The sequence below is a fragment of the Boleophthalmus pectinirostris genome, unplaced genomic scaffold (genome assembly GCF_026225935.1).
Source record: "Boleophthalmus pectinirostris isolate CB_2022bp ecotype Guang Dong unplaced genomic scaffold, ASM2622593v1 HiC_scaffold_20, whole genome shotgun sequence".
Lineage (NCBI taxonomy): Eukaryota > Metazoa > Chordata > Actinopteri > Gobiiformes > Gobiidae > Boleophthalmus > Boleophthalmus pectinirostris.
Window position 1 is genome coordinate 667,873 of NW_026571153.1, and position 14,685 is coordinate 682,557.

The 14,685-nt window shown below is 45.8% G+C and overlaps 2 protein-coding genes across 2 annotated transcripts in view; one reads left to right on the top strand and one right to left on the bottom strand.

The window, feature by feature from the left end:
- Nucleotides 1–766: 766 nt before the first annotated feature.
- orc3 (origin recognition complex, subunit 3) lies at nt 767–6,589 on the bottom strand. The gene is given in 4 exon segments (XM_055156474.1): nt 767–1,086; nt 1,089–1,422; nt 3,414–3,738; nt 5,216–6,589. Coding segments are annotated over 4 exon segments (2,160 nt in total). The 5' UTR covers nt 6,427–6,589; the 3' UTR covers nt 767–796.
- Nucleotides 6,590–9,339: 2,750 nt separating this feature from the next.
- Nucleotides 9,340–14,685, top strand: part of LOC110164763 (F-box/WD repeat-containing protein 7-like) — a 117,684-nt gene continuing 112,338 nt past the window's right edge. Inside the window, exons 1-2 of the mRNA XM_055156118.1 lie at nt 9,340–9,557; nt 10,050–10,792. Coding sequence (XP_055012093.1) covers nt 10,109–10,792 — 684 coding nt within the window. The 5' untranslated portion in view covers nt 9,340–9,557; nt 10,050–10,108. The remainder of the gene's footprint in view (nt 9,558–10,049; nt 10,793–14,685) is intronic.

Consider the following 14,685-nt stretch of genomic DNA (forward strand, 5'->3'; position numbering starts at 1 on the left):
CGACTTAAATCTCACAAGAGTCAGTTTTGTGTAACATAAAACCTTTAAAGATGCACTGTGTCACTTTTCTGATGGCAGATCCACTCCCTTCTTGTATCCATGGATATATTAGTGTTTTTTAACAGGTTCAATAGGTCAGATCTATGGAGAAGCGAGCTGCACACAGTAAGAATTCAGTTTTTAAAGTATTTTTGAGCCATAAAACACCTGTAATTGAACAAATCCAGTGGGAGATGTGTTTAATGCTCCACTGTGGAACATTCCAGGTACAGAAGTCACATCTCCATGGAGACGAGCAGCTGCGTTAAAAGTTCCACGTTACATCTTTAACTGAAAAACTCCAAAACCCAGACGACCGTCATGTGTGAAGTGTTTAAACCCCGACGATGTTTGTTTTGTTGTTTGTTTTGTTTGTTTGTTGTTTGTTTTGTTTGTTGTTTGTGTGTTTATTTTGTGTTTGTTTTGTTGTTTGTGTGTTTGTTTTTGTTTGTTTGTTTGTTTTGTTGTTTGTTTGTTTGTTTGTTGTTTGTGTGTTTATTTGTTTTTTGTTTTGTTGTTTGTTGTGTTGTTTGTTTTGTTGTTTGTTTTGTTTGTGTGTTTATTTGTTTGTTTGTTTGTTTTGTTTGTTTTGTTTTGTTTGTGTGTTTATTTGTGTGTTTTTGTGTTTGTTTTGTTTTTGTTGTTTTGTTGTTTTGTTGTTTGTTTTGTTGTTTGTGTGTTTATTTTGTGTGTTTGTTTTGTTGTTTGTTTGTTTTTGTTGTTTGTGTGTTTATTTATTTGTTTGTTTTGTTGTTTTTCAGCAGCCGCCCCACGTGAGCCGCGCCACATGATCCGTCTTCTGCCTCGTCGACTTGACGAAGCCGAGGAACTCGAGCTCGGACACGGCCTGGATGAACCGCGCCTGCTTCACCTCGTCCACTTTCCCGAACTCCTCCTCCTCGTCGTCGGGATCCGCCCCCTCCGCCGCCGCCTCCGCCGCCGCCGCCACCGTCCCGAACGCCTCCAGCCAGTCCACCAGGTTGATGAGGCGGCCGCACTCCAGGTGGAGCCTGTAGGCGATGCAGATGTCGGGGGCGGGTCGGGGGCGTGGTCGGGGGCGGGGTTTTGCGGGCGCAGGTAGAAGTCGGGGTCGGCGAGCGCGGCCTGGATGGAGGTGCGCGGCGCGGCGTTGAGGTGGCGCCTCACGGTGGAGGACGAGCGGTAGTACAGGACCTCGTGGAGCGGCTGGGACTCGGGCGGGGCCAGGTGAGCTCGGACCAGAGCGTCCAGCAGATCCACCGTTTCGTTTCGCAGGAGCTCGAAGGGGCTCAGCTTCTTGGTGCGTCGCGTTTCGTGCATTTCCAGTAAAGTTTTCTGCAGCTGGAACAGGTCGGTTTTCTTCTGCAGGTTTTTCAGCGGCGACGTGACGATCGACTCCGAGTCCTGACGAGAAGAAAAACAAAAAGAAAAAGAAAAACAAACGTCAGCATCGTTTAGAATCTGTGTCATGCATTCGTTTTTCAAAATAAAAACTAAAAGAAAACGAAAATTTTCTTGTATTTTCATTATTTGTCTCCAAAACCAAAATGAAAAAAATGAAAACCAGAACTGAACCAGGACTAAAACCAGGACTAAACCAGGTCTAAAACCAGAACTAAACCAGGTCTAAAACCAGAACTAAACCAGGTCTAAAACCAGAACTAAACTAGAACTAAACCAGGACTAAACCAGGACTAAAACCAAGCACTAAACCAAGGACTGAACAAGGACCAAATGCGGCCCAAACGAGAACTAAACCAGGACTGAGTTTGACCGGGGTCGAGACCGAAACTCAGTCCCAAACCCAGTCCGACACTGGGACCGAGCTCAGGACTGAGACTGAGATCGGGACTGAGACCCAGGACATGAATGAAACTGGTTTTTAGTCCCGGTTTTTAGTCTTTTTTCCCATTTTTCATTTAAACCCAAAATCAAAAACTGAAAAATCGAATCATTTTCTGTTTTTTTTCATTTTGGTTTTGGAGACAAATAATAAAATACTCGTTGTTGTTTTCGTTCTGTCTTGGTGTTTTTGGTGTGTTTTACCTGAGCAGGTGTGTGTCTTTACCTGAGCAGGTGTGTGTGTCTTTACCTGAGCAGGTGTGTGTCTTTTACCTGAGCAGGTGTGTGTGTCTTTTACCTGAGCAGGTGTGTGTGTCTTTTACCTGAGCAGGTGTGTGAGTTTTACCTGAGCAGGTGTGTGAGTTTTACCTGAACAGGTGTGTGTTTTTACCTGAACAGGTGTGTGTCTTTTACCTGAGCAGGTGTGAGTTTTACCTGAGCAGGTGTGTGAGTTTTACCTGAGCAGGTGTGTGTCTTTTACCTGAGCAGGTGTGAGTTTTACCTGAGCAGGTGTGTGTCTTTTACCTGAGCAGGTGTGTGTTTTACCTGAGCAGGTGTGTGTGTTTTACCTGAGCAGGTGTGTGTGTTTTACCTGAGCAGGTGTGTGAGTTTTACCTGAACAGGTGTGTGTTTTACCTGAACAGGTGTGTGTCTTTTACCTGAGCAGGTGTGAGTTTTACCTGAGCAGGTGTGTGAGTTTTACCTGAGCAGGTGTGTGTCTTTTACCTGAGCAGGTGTGTGAGTTTTACCTGAGCAGGTGTGTGTGTTTTACCTGAGCAGGTGTGTGAGTTTTACCTGAGCAGGTGTGTGAGTTTTACCTGAGCAGGTGTGTGAGTTTTACCTGAGCAGGTGTGTGTGTTTTACCTGAGCAGGTGTGTGAGTTTTACCTGAGCAGGTGTGTGTGTTTTACCTGAGCAGGTGTGTGTGTTTTACCTGAGCAGGTGTGTGTGTGTTTTACCTGAGCAGGTGTGTGTGTGTTTTACCTGAGCAGGTGTGTGAGTTTTACCTGAGCAGGTGTGTGTGTTTTACCTGAGCAGGTGTGTGTGTTTACCTGAGCAGGTGTGTGTGTGTTTTACCTGAGCAGGTGTGTGTGTGTTTTACCTGAGCAGGTGTGTGTGTGAGTTTTACCTGAGCAGGTGTGTGAGTTTTACCTGAACAGGTGTGTGTTTTTACCTGAGCAGGTGTGTGTCTTTTACCTGAGCAGGTGTGTGTCTTTTACCTGAGCAGGTGTGTGTGTTTTACCTGAGCAGGTGTGTGAGTTTTACCTGAGCAGGTGTGTGTGTTTTACCTGAGCAGGTGTGTGTGTTTTACCTGAGCAGGTGTGAGTTTTACCTGAACAGGTGTGTGTTTTTACCTGAGCAGGTGTGTGTGTTTTACCTGAACAGGTGTGAGTTTTACCTGAGCAGGTGTGTGTGTTTTACCTGAGCAGGTGTGTGTGTTTTACCTGAGCAGGTGTGTGTTTTACCTGAGCAGGTGTGTGTGTTTTACCTGAGCAGGTGTGTGAGTTTTACCTGAACAGGTGTGTGTTTTACCTGAGCAGGTGTGTGTTTTACCTGAGCAGGTGTGCTTCCTGTCGCGTTCAGGTCCAGATCTTTCATCCTGGAGAGCAGATCTTGGAGTTGGACTTTGGCTCGTTTCATCCTTTTGGACTTCTCTGGGTCCAGGACTTGGAGGCACCTCTGGACTCCGGCCTCCAGCTGGTCTCTGGAGAACATCCGGAGGAGCTTCAGGGCGACTCCGTACTCCTCTCCCTCCCACACTCTCCTCTCCAGACAGATCAGCAGAAGCTCCCGGATCTGCTTCCCCAACGGAAACCGAGGGAGCGTCGACGTGAGCGCGTGGAGACACCGAAGAACCGGGAAGAACGTCTTATGATACCTGTAAAAACATTTAACATCAGACCTTTAAAGACGCACTCTGGAACTTTTACTTCTGCTTTATCATTTTATGCTTTTAGACCCAGTTTAGACCCAGTTTTAGTTCTGGTTCAGACCCGGTTCAGAGCTGATTTAGTCCCGTTTTAGACACGGTTTGGTCCCAGTGTTAGTCCTGGTTTAGACCCGGTTTAGACCTGTTTTAGTTCTGTTTAGTCCTGATTTAGATGTGATTTAGTCCCGGTTTAGACCCAGTTTAGTTCCGGTTTAGACCCAGTTTGGACCCAGTTTAGTCCCGGTTTAGACCCGATTTAGACCTGATTTAGTCCCGGTTTAGACCCAGTTTAGACCCAGTTTAGACCCAGTTTAGACCCGATTTAGTCCTGCTTTAGACCCAGTTTAGACCTGGTTTAGTCCCGGTTTAGACCCAGTTTAGACCCAGTTTAGACCTGAGTTTAGTCCCAGTTTAGACCTGATTTAGTCCAGTTTAGACCTGATTTAGTCCCAGTTTAGACCTGATTTAGTCCCAGTTTAGACCTGATTTAGTCCCAGTTTAGACCTGATTTAGTCCTGGTTTAGACCCAGTTTAGACCCAGTTTAGACCCAGTTTAGACCTGATTTAGTCCTGATTTAGACCCGGTTTAGTCCTGATTTAGTCCCGGTTTAGACCTGATTTAGTCCCGGTTTAGACCTGATTTAGTCCCGGTTTAGACCTGATTTAGTCCCGGTTTAGACCTGATTTAGTCCGGTTTAGACCTGATTTAGTCCCGGTTTAGACCCGATTTAGTCCGGTTTAGACCCAGTTTAGACCTGATTTAGTCCTGGTTTAGTCCCGGTTTAGGCCCAGTTTAGACCTGGTTTAGTCCCGGTTTAGGCCCAGTTTAGACCTGTTTTAGTCCTGGTTTATGACCAGTGTTTTTGTTCTGATGATGTTTCATCAGTCGTGTTTCTTCTGCTGAAACATTTCATGTGTTTTATTCACACACATTCATGACCAGAGACACATGAGGCTTTATCAGATCTGTGGAGAGGCGAGCCGCTCACTAATGCTCCATTTTAAAAGTGTTTGAGAGTCAAACTGGTCCTGGATTCTCATCCGACATCGCGACAAACTTTGTGCGAAATGTGAGGAAGCGACAGTTTGAAAAAGTCTCTAAGAACCGCTGCATAAACCACGTAATCCCCGCGCGCCGACGAGTCAGTTACACTAGGGAATTTGATGGACGACCTAACAGCCAATAGAAAATGAGGGAGCCTCATTTTCTATTGGCTGATGTTTATCTGGCCTCACGACGTCCACAGTTGATAGATTTTCATTCTTTTTTTCCGTCATCATAATTACAAAGCTGCTGTGTCTCTGTTATGGTATTTTAAACTTCCATTCACAATTTGAAACAAAAAAAAAAAATCCTCCATACGACCTTTAAGTTTACGTCTTTCTTCCCTCGACAGTTGTGAATAAAAATATAAAACCTCGTTACCTGTGAAGAGATTTGATCATCTTTTTACATTCTTCTCTCAAAGCGTCGTCTCTCGTCGTCAGCTCGTCTCGTTCTTCGGCGCTCAGACTCTGGACGTGACTCCTGAACGACGGGAGCCGGCGAATCCGCTCCAGATCTTTCCTCTGCAGGTGTTCGACGAGATCCAGGGCGACGTTCTTGGGGCAGCAGAGGACGCTCAGCGGCTGCGAGTGGAAGTGCTCCAGCAGCGCCACCTGCAGGCCCTTGACGAAGTTCCGCACGGAGAAGTCGTGGTAGAGGAAGACGCTGACGAGGACCTGCAGGACTTTCCCGCTCAGCCTGAACGGGAACTTGGCGTCGAGGATGAACTTGTCGATGACGGTGGCGAGATGCTGCGTGCACGACAGCGAATGGAACAGCTCGATGCACAGAAGCGACGAGACGGAGTGCGGCAGCATGTTCTGGATCGTGCTCGGGGACGTCGCGATGCCGAAAATAAACACGAGGGGGAGCTGCGACACGTAGCGGCTGCAGATCAGGATGAAATCTTGCAGAACTTTCGGACTGAACGATTCTAAATCTTTGAAAATGACGACGACGGGAGGATTTGCGTCACGTCTTTCCGTAGCGTGATCTTTTTGTTTGTTTTTAGCCTTGTACCATTCGCAGAGTGTCCCGAAGGAGCACTGCACGCCTCTGCCCAGTTTCGGAGCGTCACTTTCTCCACCTTCTTCGTCGTCGTCGTCCAGAGCCACGCCGACGCCGTCCATGATGCGCTCCAGGACGCGTTTGAGCGCATGTTTCAGCGTGGCGCACTCCTTGGCGTGCAGGGAGGCGACGTGCGGCGTGACGGAGCGACGCAGAAGCTCCGACAGACTCTGGAACGTCGCGTCGTGGTCCGGGACGTTGACGCCGAGCATCAGCGCCGCCGTCGGGATCTCGCTGGCCCGAATCTGCGCGGTCCAGACGCACTGGGCATGCGCAGAGGGGGAAGATTTACGCGTGAAATCCAGAAGCGAGTCCAGGATGTTTCTGTGGAGCTCGTCCTGCAGTGACTCGGTGTCGCGGAGGATCTGGTCCCACAGGTCGCGGCAGAGTTTGTACCGCAGCGCGCCGCCCGCGTCTTTCTCTTCGCAGCCGCGCGTAAAATGCGTCTCGGTTCCGACGCGTTTCCGCTTTTTGGAGCTCGGTTTGAAGACGAAGCAGCCGCGGGACACGGACGAGGTGGACATGGTGCACGCAGGACGCCGCGCAGTGGGTTTAGTGCGGGTTTAGTGCGGGTTTAGTGCGGGTTTGACGCGGGTCTGAAAAGTCACGCCGGTCTGATTTTTACGCGCCAACTTTCGCTTCCCCCCGTGTGTGACGTCACGAGTTGCCAGATCATAAAGCAAAAAACAAGCCTCTGGTCGATCTACCTAATTCATCTCTTTATTTTTTTATTATTATTATTTTTATTTTTTTGAGGCTTTCCATCTTCACGTTTTACTGTTTATATCCAAGCACATGTCAGTGTTTGACAACATCATAACAGCAACAACAGGCAACTAAAACTTCAAATCAGTCAAATTATTACACAAACTGTGAGAAACATTACAGTGAAAATACCGATTTAATAACCACTGAATTTTCTATATTTCAATTACTTCCTTTTTTTTTTTTTTTTATACTCCCACATCACTAACCCCGCCCCCCCCAGGTCCTACATGCACAATACAGGTTATATATAAGTAACAATCTGCGTTGTTCTTCTTCTTCTTCTTCTTCTTTTTTTTTTTTTCCTTTATACCATTTGTACCAGTGGAAGCACAACAAATTAGAAATTTGCCTTGACACCCTCTTGAGAAGGATGTAGAGTTATAATGATTTTAGAGATTTTGTATATTTGATTAATTCATCTCTTTATTATTAAAGGTTGTAAAGAGGATTTTTTAAGGGAAGTGAAATACAGCGACCGTCCTTTTTCAAATGTTGTGACTCCACCTTCCTCAGTAGAAACACCTCCTCCTCCCGCCTCTTTAGTCTAGAAATCACGTTTGTTTTCATCCAGTGCGTGTTCAGAATCACTGTTGAAATGACCTGTGTAGAAATAATTTATCGACCGACGCGTCAGTTTTTAGACCCTTCGTCTGCTTCAGTCGCGCCGTCGCTGGACGAGATCTCCAAGAATCACCTCAGTTTGTCTTTGCTCCTTTTCCTCTTCTCTTCTTCTTTCAGCGACCTCAAAAACCGACTTTTTTTTGCGGCGAACCGGTCGTGGATTCTCGTCCGACATCGCGGCAAACTTTGTGTGAAATGCGAGGAAACTACAGTTTGAAAAAGTCTCTAAGAACCGCTGCATAAACCACGAAATCCCCGCACTCCGACGAGTCACTTACACTAGAAACATAGGGAGTTTGATTGACGACCCAACAGCCAATAGATAAAGAGGAAGCCTCGTTTTCTATTGGCTGATGTTTATTTGGCCTCAACACGTCCACAGTTGATAGATTTTCTTTTTTTTTTGTTTTTTTTTGGTCGTCATAATTACAAAGCTGCTGCGTCTCTGTAATGATATTTTAAACTTTCACTGACAATTTGAGACAAAACAAAAAAAATCCTCCACATGACCTTTAATGTCAAAGTATCATATCCACTCGTGTACATTTTCTGGTAAAAGTCCAATCGACAAAACTTTCTTTCTTTCAGTTAAATTTTCGGAGAAACAGAAAGCGTCGACGCTGTAGAAATCTGTACAACTTTGAATGTTTTTACTTGAACTCTGTGTGTGAAAGTCGAACGTTTCCCTTTTTCCTGTCCCCTTTTATTTCCCCTCCTTTCTTTTTTGTTACTTTACTTATTATTTATATAATTTGTAAATTTAGTTCGATGCAGTTCTTGAATTTAAAACTCTGCATTATGTGCACACTGCTTTATTTTTCAATTAAAAAAAAAGAAAAAAAAGAAAAAAAAAAGCCTCTGGTGTGTGATTTTAACGAGCGTCATCACATTTTCAAAATAAAAGGGACATTTAATTTAATTTAATTTTAAAGGGATAAGTCACTTTTTAAATCAACTTTTATGTGAAATCCGAGCTTCAAACGAGTAAATTTTCACTCTGTTTTCATTAACTCATGTTGTTTTGACTCTGTTTTATTGCACAAACTGAGCTTTAACTCGTTTTAACATGTTTTTTTTTTTTTTTATGTTTTATTTTATAACTTGAAGCCAAAACAAAACCAGAACAAAAGTGACAAACAGAATCTGTGGGTCGTTTTGTTTTTCAAAATAAAAACAAAAATAAGAAGAAAAAAAAAAAAAAAAAAACTTCATTATTTGTCTCCAAAACCAAAATGAGTCCTGTTTTAGACCTGTTTTAGTCCTTGTTTAGTCCTGGTTTAGTTCTAGTTTAGTCCTGGTTTTAGACCTTATTTAATTTCCAGCAATGAGTGGAATTACTGAAAAAAAATAAAATAATAATAAATAAATAAAAAATTATGTAAAAACAGTAAAATCCCTCTGTGTAATCCATTTATTTCAACAAAGTAACTGTAATCCAATTCCCACTCACTGAAACAGTAACTGTAACTGAATACAGTTACTCATCATTTGTACTTTGATTACTCTGGTACATGTAATCTGTTACTCCCCGACACTGGTGAATAATAAAGTGTAAAGTGTCTTTGAATGTTTTGAAAAGTGAAATATATATGATTAATAAAAAAATAATAATAAAAATAATTAAATTAATTGCATTTCTTTATAAAAAATAAAAAGTATATATGATTAATTTAAAAAAATATATATTAAATGAATTGTATTTCTTCATAAAAAATAAAAAGTATATATGATTAATAAAAAAATAAATAAAAATGATTAAATGAATTGTATTTCTTTATAAAAAATAAAAAGTATATGTGATTAATTAAAAAATAAATAAAAATGATTAAATGAATTGTATTTCTCATCGTTGTGACGCTGCTCGGACTGAAGAAGAGTTTATGTTCTGACTCAGCGAATGAAAAAGTGAAACCGACGAACAAAAACTATGATTTAAAAACTAAAATAAAACTTAAAATAAAAAACGACGCGCCGCGGACCTGGCAACCCCCGCGGTGACGTCATCAGTGCGCACCCAAAACACGGCTCCATGTGCGACGGACGCGGCGGCGGAGTTCGGCAAAAGTTTCTTTTTTTTACGGATTTTTTTTTTTTTTTTTTAGAATCAACAAAAGAAAAATAAAACACAAAGATTCAGGTTTAAATGTGGAGTTTATGAAGCAGCGCCGCGGGTTTTATCGAGCTGTTTTTATTTTACGACGAGATCAGAAGAAAAAAACACGGAAAAGATCCGAGTTTTAAACTTTAAAGTCCAAAAGAAGAAAAGGTGAGAGTCACACTTCACTTTAACCACAAAAACTACACAAAAACTGATGAAAACTGATGAAAACTGCTCAGCTGGAGGCACGAAGCTGATTTAACTGTTTAAAATTCAGATAAACGAGATAATTCACTTTTAAATCGACTTTTATGTGAAATCCGAGCTCCAAATCGAGTAAATTTTCACTCTGTTTTCATTAACTCTTGTAGTTTTGACTCTGTTTTATTGCACAAACTGAGCTTTAACTCGTTTTAACATGTTTTTTTTTATTTATTAATTTATTTTTTATTTTATAACTTGAAGCCAAAACAAAACCAGAACAAAAGTGACAAACAGAATCTGTGGGTCATTTTGTTTTTCAAAATAAAAACAAAAATAAGAAAAAACAAACAAAAAAAACTTCATTATTTGTCTCCAAAACCAAAAAGAGTCCAGGTTTAGTCCTGGTTTAGTCCGGTTTTAGTCCTGGTTCAGTTCTGTTTTCTGTTTTTCTTTCAGGATGTTTTTTTCTTTTTCTCGTCTGAGTAAATCTTAAACTTCGCTCTGAAGCGTCGCTCATGGATCCTGAAGCAGCCGACGACATTCCGGAGGACGGCGTTCCGGAGGACGGCGTTCCGGAGGACGGCGTTCCGGAGGACGGCGTTCCGGAGGACGGCGGCGTTCTGCCTGAAGTGGAGGACGGCGTTCCGGAGGAGGACGCTCTGAGCCAGGACCAGTGGGACCAGGCCCTGAGGACGCGCCGCGATCTGATTGGAGGAAACACTCCCAACTCCGCCTCCTCCTCTGTCAGCTCCTCCCCCTTCCTGTCGTCATGGTTTCGGCGGGAAAAAGGCGCCAACGACGACGACGAGGGGGACGAGGAGGAGACGCGGGTCACTGTCGTCACCGCCGAGGACGAGTCGACGAATCAGAGCAGAGACGCCGAGGACACCAGGGACAGAACGACCAATCAGAACGCAGAGTGTGATCGCCGAATCAAAACGAGCAGAACGGAGGAGTCGGCCAATCAGGAGGCAGGATCGGAAAAGGTGGAAGTGAGCGACGAACACGAGGAACTGACCGACCGAGACTTAAACAACTCCCGCGAACGGACTGACGCGTCCAAAACAGAAAGTGAAAGTGAAAGTGAAAGGACACTGACAGACGAGCGGGAACGGCCCAATCAGAGCGCGGGGAAGGACGAGGAGGGCGGGGACAGCAGCGAAGAAGAGGAAGAGGAAGTGATGTCACAGCAGAGCCAGGTCAGAGACAAGTGTCATTTTGTGTTTTTGTGTTTGTTTGTGTTTATTTTATTTGATTTTCTCCATTTTCTGTTGGAACCTGGACACATTTTCTTGTTCTTTCTTGTTGATGTACAAAGTCCTGGTTTAGTCCTGGTTTAGACCTGGTTTAGACCTGGTTTAGTCCTGGTTTAGACCTGGTTTAGTCCTGGTTTAGACCTGGTTTTAGACCTGGTTTAGTCCTGGTTTAGACCTGGTTTAGTTCTGGATTCTTGTGTAAATTGAGGTTGTGGGTTAAACGCTCCAGATCCAGACATTTAACAAAAACACAGATCTGTGACCAAACCTCTGGTCAGAGCTGATCTGGGGTCAGATCTGATCCCTATCCTGTCCTCTGTCCTCTGTCTCTGTCCTCTGTCCTCTATCCTCTATCCTCTGTCCTCTGTCCTCTCTGTATCCTCTATCCTCTGTCCTCTGTCCTCTATCCTTCTCTGTCCTCTGTCCTTCTCTGTCCTCTGTCCTTCCTATCCTTCTCTGTCCTCTGTCCTCTCTGTCCTCTGTCCTCTGTCCTTCTCTGTCCTCTGTCCTCTCTGTCCTCTGTCCTCTGTCTCTCTCTGTCCTCTGTCCTCTCTGTCCTCCTCTGTCCTCTGTCCTCCTCTGTCCTCCTCTGTCCTCCTCTGTCCTGTCCTCTGTCCTCTGTCCTCTATGTCCTGTCCTCCTCTGTCCTCTCTGTCCTCTGTCCTCCTCTGTTCTCCTCTGTCCTCTGTCCTCCTCTATCCTCTGTCCTCCTCTGTCCTCCTCTGTCCTCTGTCCTCCTCTATCCTCTATCCTCTGTCCTCTGTCCTCTGTCCTCTGTCCTCTATCCTCTGTCCTCTGTCCTCTGTCCTCCTCTGTCCTCTGTCCTCCTCTATCCTCTATCCTCTGTCCTCTGTCCTCTCTGTCCTCTGTCCTCTGTCCTCTGTCCTCTGTCCTCTGTCCTCTGTCCTCTGTCCTCTGTCCTATGTCCTCCTCTGTCCTCTGTCCTCCTCTATCCTCTGTCCTATCTGTCCTCCTCTGTCCTCTGTCCTCCTCTATCCTCTGTCCTCTCTGTCCTCTGTCCTCTGTCCTCTGTCCTCCTCTGTCCTCTGTCCTCCTCTGTCCTCCTCTGTCCTCCTCTGTCCTCTGTCCTCTGTCTGTCCTCCTCCTCTGTCCTCTGTCCTCTGTCCTCTGTCCTCCTCTGTCCTCTGTCCTCTGTCCTCTGTCCTCTGTCCTCTGTCCTCCTCTGTCCTCTGTCCTCTGTCCTCTGTCCTCTGTCCTCTGTCCTCTGTCAGATCAGGTCACTGATCTTTAATCTTCTGTATTTGCTCCAGAAAATCAGAATAAACAGATTAAACCCACAGATTATGAAGGACGAGAGGACGAGGGACGTCCCCCGAGTCCGACGTCCCCCGAGTCCGACGTCCCCCGAGTCCGACGTCCCCGAGTCCGACGTCCCCCGAGTCCGAGTCCGACGTCCCCGAGTCCGACGTCCCCGAGTCCGACGTCCCCCGAGTCCGACGTCCCCCGAGTCCGACGTCCCCCGAGTCCGACGTCCCCGAGTCCGACGTCCCCGAGTCCGACGTCCCCGATCCCCGAGTCCCCGAGTCCGACGTCCCCCGAGTCCGACGTCCCCGAGTCCGACGTCCCCGAGTCCGACGTCCCCCGAGTCCTCCCCCGACGTCCACGTCCCCGAGTCCGACGTCCCCCGAGTCCGACGTCCCCGAGTCCGACGTCCCCGAGTCCCCCCGAGTCCGACGTCCCCGAGTCCGACGTCCCCGAGTCCCCGACGACGTCCCGAGTCCGACGTCCCGACGTCCCCGAGTCCGACGTCCCCCGAGTCCCGACGTCCCCGAGTCCGACGTCCCGAGTCCCGATCCCGACGTCCCCCGACGTCCGACGTCCCCGAGTCCGACGTCCCCGAGTCCGACGTCCGAGTCCGTCCGAGTCCCCCGAGTCCGACGTCCCGAGTCCGAGTCGTCCCCCGAGTCCTACGTCCCCGAGTCCGACGTCCCCGAGTCCGACGTCCGAGTCCGTCGTCCCGAGTCCGACGTCCCCGAGTCCCGAGTCCGACGTCCCGAGTCCTACGTCCCCCGTCCAGTCACGCCCGAGTCCTACGTCCCCGAGTCCGACGTCCCCGAGTCCGACGTCACAGAGTCAAACATTTTTAACATTTGTTAAATTTAGTTGTGATAAAAACGTCTCCTGACATAAACATGATCTTCTTCTTCTTCTTCTTCTTCTTCTTCTTCTTCTTCTTCTTCTTCTTCTTCTTCTTCTCTGTTTCTTCCTCTTGACTCGACTCCTGGACTCTGCAGATCCTCATCACCTTCTGTTTTTACAACACAAAACAATAAACTGTTTGTCTTTAACTCCTCTAAACCAGGACTAAACCAGAACTAAACCAGGTCTAAACCAGGACTAAACCAGGACTAAACCAGAACTAAACCAGGTCTAAACCAGGACTAAACCAGGACTAAACCAGGTCTAAACCAGGACTAAACCAGGACTAAACCAGAACCAGGTAAAACCAGGTCTAAACCAGGACTAAACCAGGACTAAACCAGAAAACTAAACCAGGTCTAAACCAGGACTAAACCAGGACTAAACCAGGACTAAACCAGGACTAAACCAGGTCTAAACCAGGAAACTAAACCAGGTCTAAACCAGGTCTAAACCAGGACTAAACCAGGTCTAAACCAGGACTAAACCAGGACTCTAAACCAGGTCTAAACCAGGACTAAACCAGGTCTAAACCAGGACTAAACCAGGACTAAACCAGGAAACTAAACCAGGTCTAAACCAGGCTAAACCAGGACTAAACCAGGTCTAAACCAGGTCTACTAAACTAAACCAGGTCTAAACCAGGACTAAACCAGGACTCTAAACCAGGTCTAAACCAGGTCTAAACAGGTCTAAACCAGGTCTAAACCAGGACTAAACCAGGTCTAAACCAGGACTAAACCAGGACTAAACCAGGATTAAACCAGGTCTAAACCAGGTCTAAACCAGGACTAAACCAGGTCTAAACCAGGTCTAAACCAGGACTAAACCAGGACTAAACCAGGACTAAACCAGGTCTAAACCAGGTCTAAACCAGGTCTAAACCAGGACTAAACCAGGTCTAAACCAGGACTAAACCAGGACTAAACCAGGACTAAACTAAACTAAACCAGGACTAAACCAGGTCTAAAACCAGGATCTAAACCAGGTCTAAACCAGGTCTAAACCAGGACTAAAACCAGGGACTAAACCAGGATTAAACCAGGAACTAAACCAGGACTAAACCAGAAAAACCAGGTAAACCAGGTCTAAACCAGGTCTAAACCAGGTCTAAACCAGAACTAAACCAGTCTAAACCAGGTCTAAACCAGGTCTAACCAGAACTAAACCAGGAAACCAGGACTAACCAGGACTAAACCAGGTCTAAACCAGAACTAAACCAGGTAAAAACCAGGTCTAAAACCAGGTCTAAACCAGGTCTAAACCAGGACTAAACCAGGTCTAAACCAGGTCTAAACCAGGACTAAACCAGGACTAAACCAGACTAAACAAACAGGACTAAACCAGGACTAAACCAGACTAAACCAGGTCTAAAACCAGGACTAAACCAGGTCTAAACCAGGTAAACCAGAACTAAACCAGGTCTAAACCAGGTCTAAACCAGGACTAAACCAGGTCTAAACCAGGACTAAAACCAGGTCTAAACCAGGTCTAAACCAGGACTAAAACCAGGACTAAACCAGGACTAAACCAGGTCTAAAACCAGGTCTAAAACCAGGACTAAACCAGGACTAAACTAGGACTAAACCAGGTCTAAACCAGGTCTAAACCAGGTCTAAACCAGGACTAAACCAGGACTAAACTAGGACTAAACCAGGTCTAAACCAGGTCTAAAC